Source organism: Austrofundulus limnaeus, unplaced genomic scaffold, assembly GCF_001266775.1.
Source record: "Austrofundulus limnaeus strain Quisiro unplaced genomic scaffold, Austrofundulus_limnaeus-1.0 Scaffold3980, whole genome shotgun sequence".
Classification (NCBI taxonomy): domain Eukaryota; kingdom Metazoa; phylum Chordata; class Actinopteri; order Cyprinodontiformes; family Rivulidae; genus Austrofundulus; species Austrofundulus limnaeus.
The window spans coordinates 8,550-9,342 of NW_013956382.1; the positions used below are offsets into that span (position 1 = coordinate 8,550).

The following is a 793-nucleotide window of genomic DNA, read 5'->3' on the forward strand; positions in this document are numbered from 1 at the left end:
GAAATATTGAGCCTCTCCTGCTGAAATGATCTCCTCTGACCAGCTCTGTAGGTGGATCCAAGGGCTCCAGTGACAGGAAGTCAGACACAAACGAAGCACAGCCCTGCCAGGTGTGAAGCTTGTAGTGCGCCGTTGTTGTGGGCCGCAGAGTTGTCGACACAAACTTCTGAAGGCAGAAAGCACGGCCGTCAGACAGAGACAGACTGGTTACATGATACAAGAGGAGGGAGCCATGCTCACCCTGACGCCACATTCGTTCAGAGGAAAGAGCAGCAGCGGCTTCCTGTCAGGATACAGGTGCAGGTACTGATGCTGGAAGTTCTCTGCCATGGCCAGAAGCTGGATCTCCTGAGGAGAGTTGATGCTGTAGGATGGAGGGCTGCGGAGGAAGAGGCTGAAGCTGTACACACTGTCATGATGAAGAGTTGTTGTTTTTTACTCTAGCTGGGAAACATTGCATCTATGAGTCCAATTATTTTAAAACAAACACTCATATTGTGCCATCAGGGCCCCGTTTCACAGAGCAGACTTAACAAAGCCTGGGTTAAAGCAGATACTCTGAATCAACTTACCCCACTATGTGATACTCAGGATTTTCACTTCACACTCGTGGGCACCAGCCCGCTAAAATGCATATCTGCTAATTGCGGACTTAAATATTTCATTTGCGCTCTAGCAGTCTTATTAATCTTTATAATTCATAAGCAGATTTGCACTTTCTAAAATTAAAATGCAGTTCCGCTAATAATTTATTATCTAGCAGTCTTCATTATTATTATTATTATTATTATTA

General features: G+C 45.0%; 1 protein-coding gene across 1 annotated transcript in view; it reads right to left on the reverse strand.

Annotated features, from left to right (window-relative positions):
• LOC106512040 (dynein regulatory complex subunit 7) overlaps positions 1-769 on the reverse strand; it is a gene marked incomplete at its 3' end in the record, with an annotated part of 2,561 nt that extends 1,792 nt beyond the window's left edge. The window contains 2 exon segments of the mRNA XM_014000740.1: positions 41-166; positions 241-769. Of these exon segments, the coding sequence (XP_013856194.1) occupies positions 41-166; positions 241-330 (216 nt within the window).
• Positions 770-793: the final 24 nt, after the last annotated feature.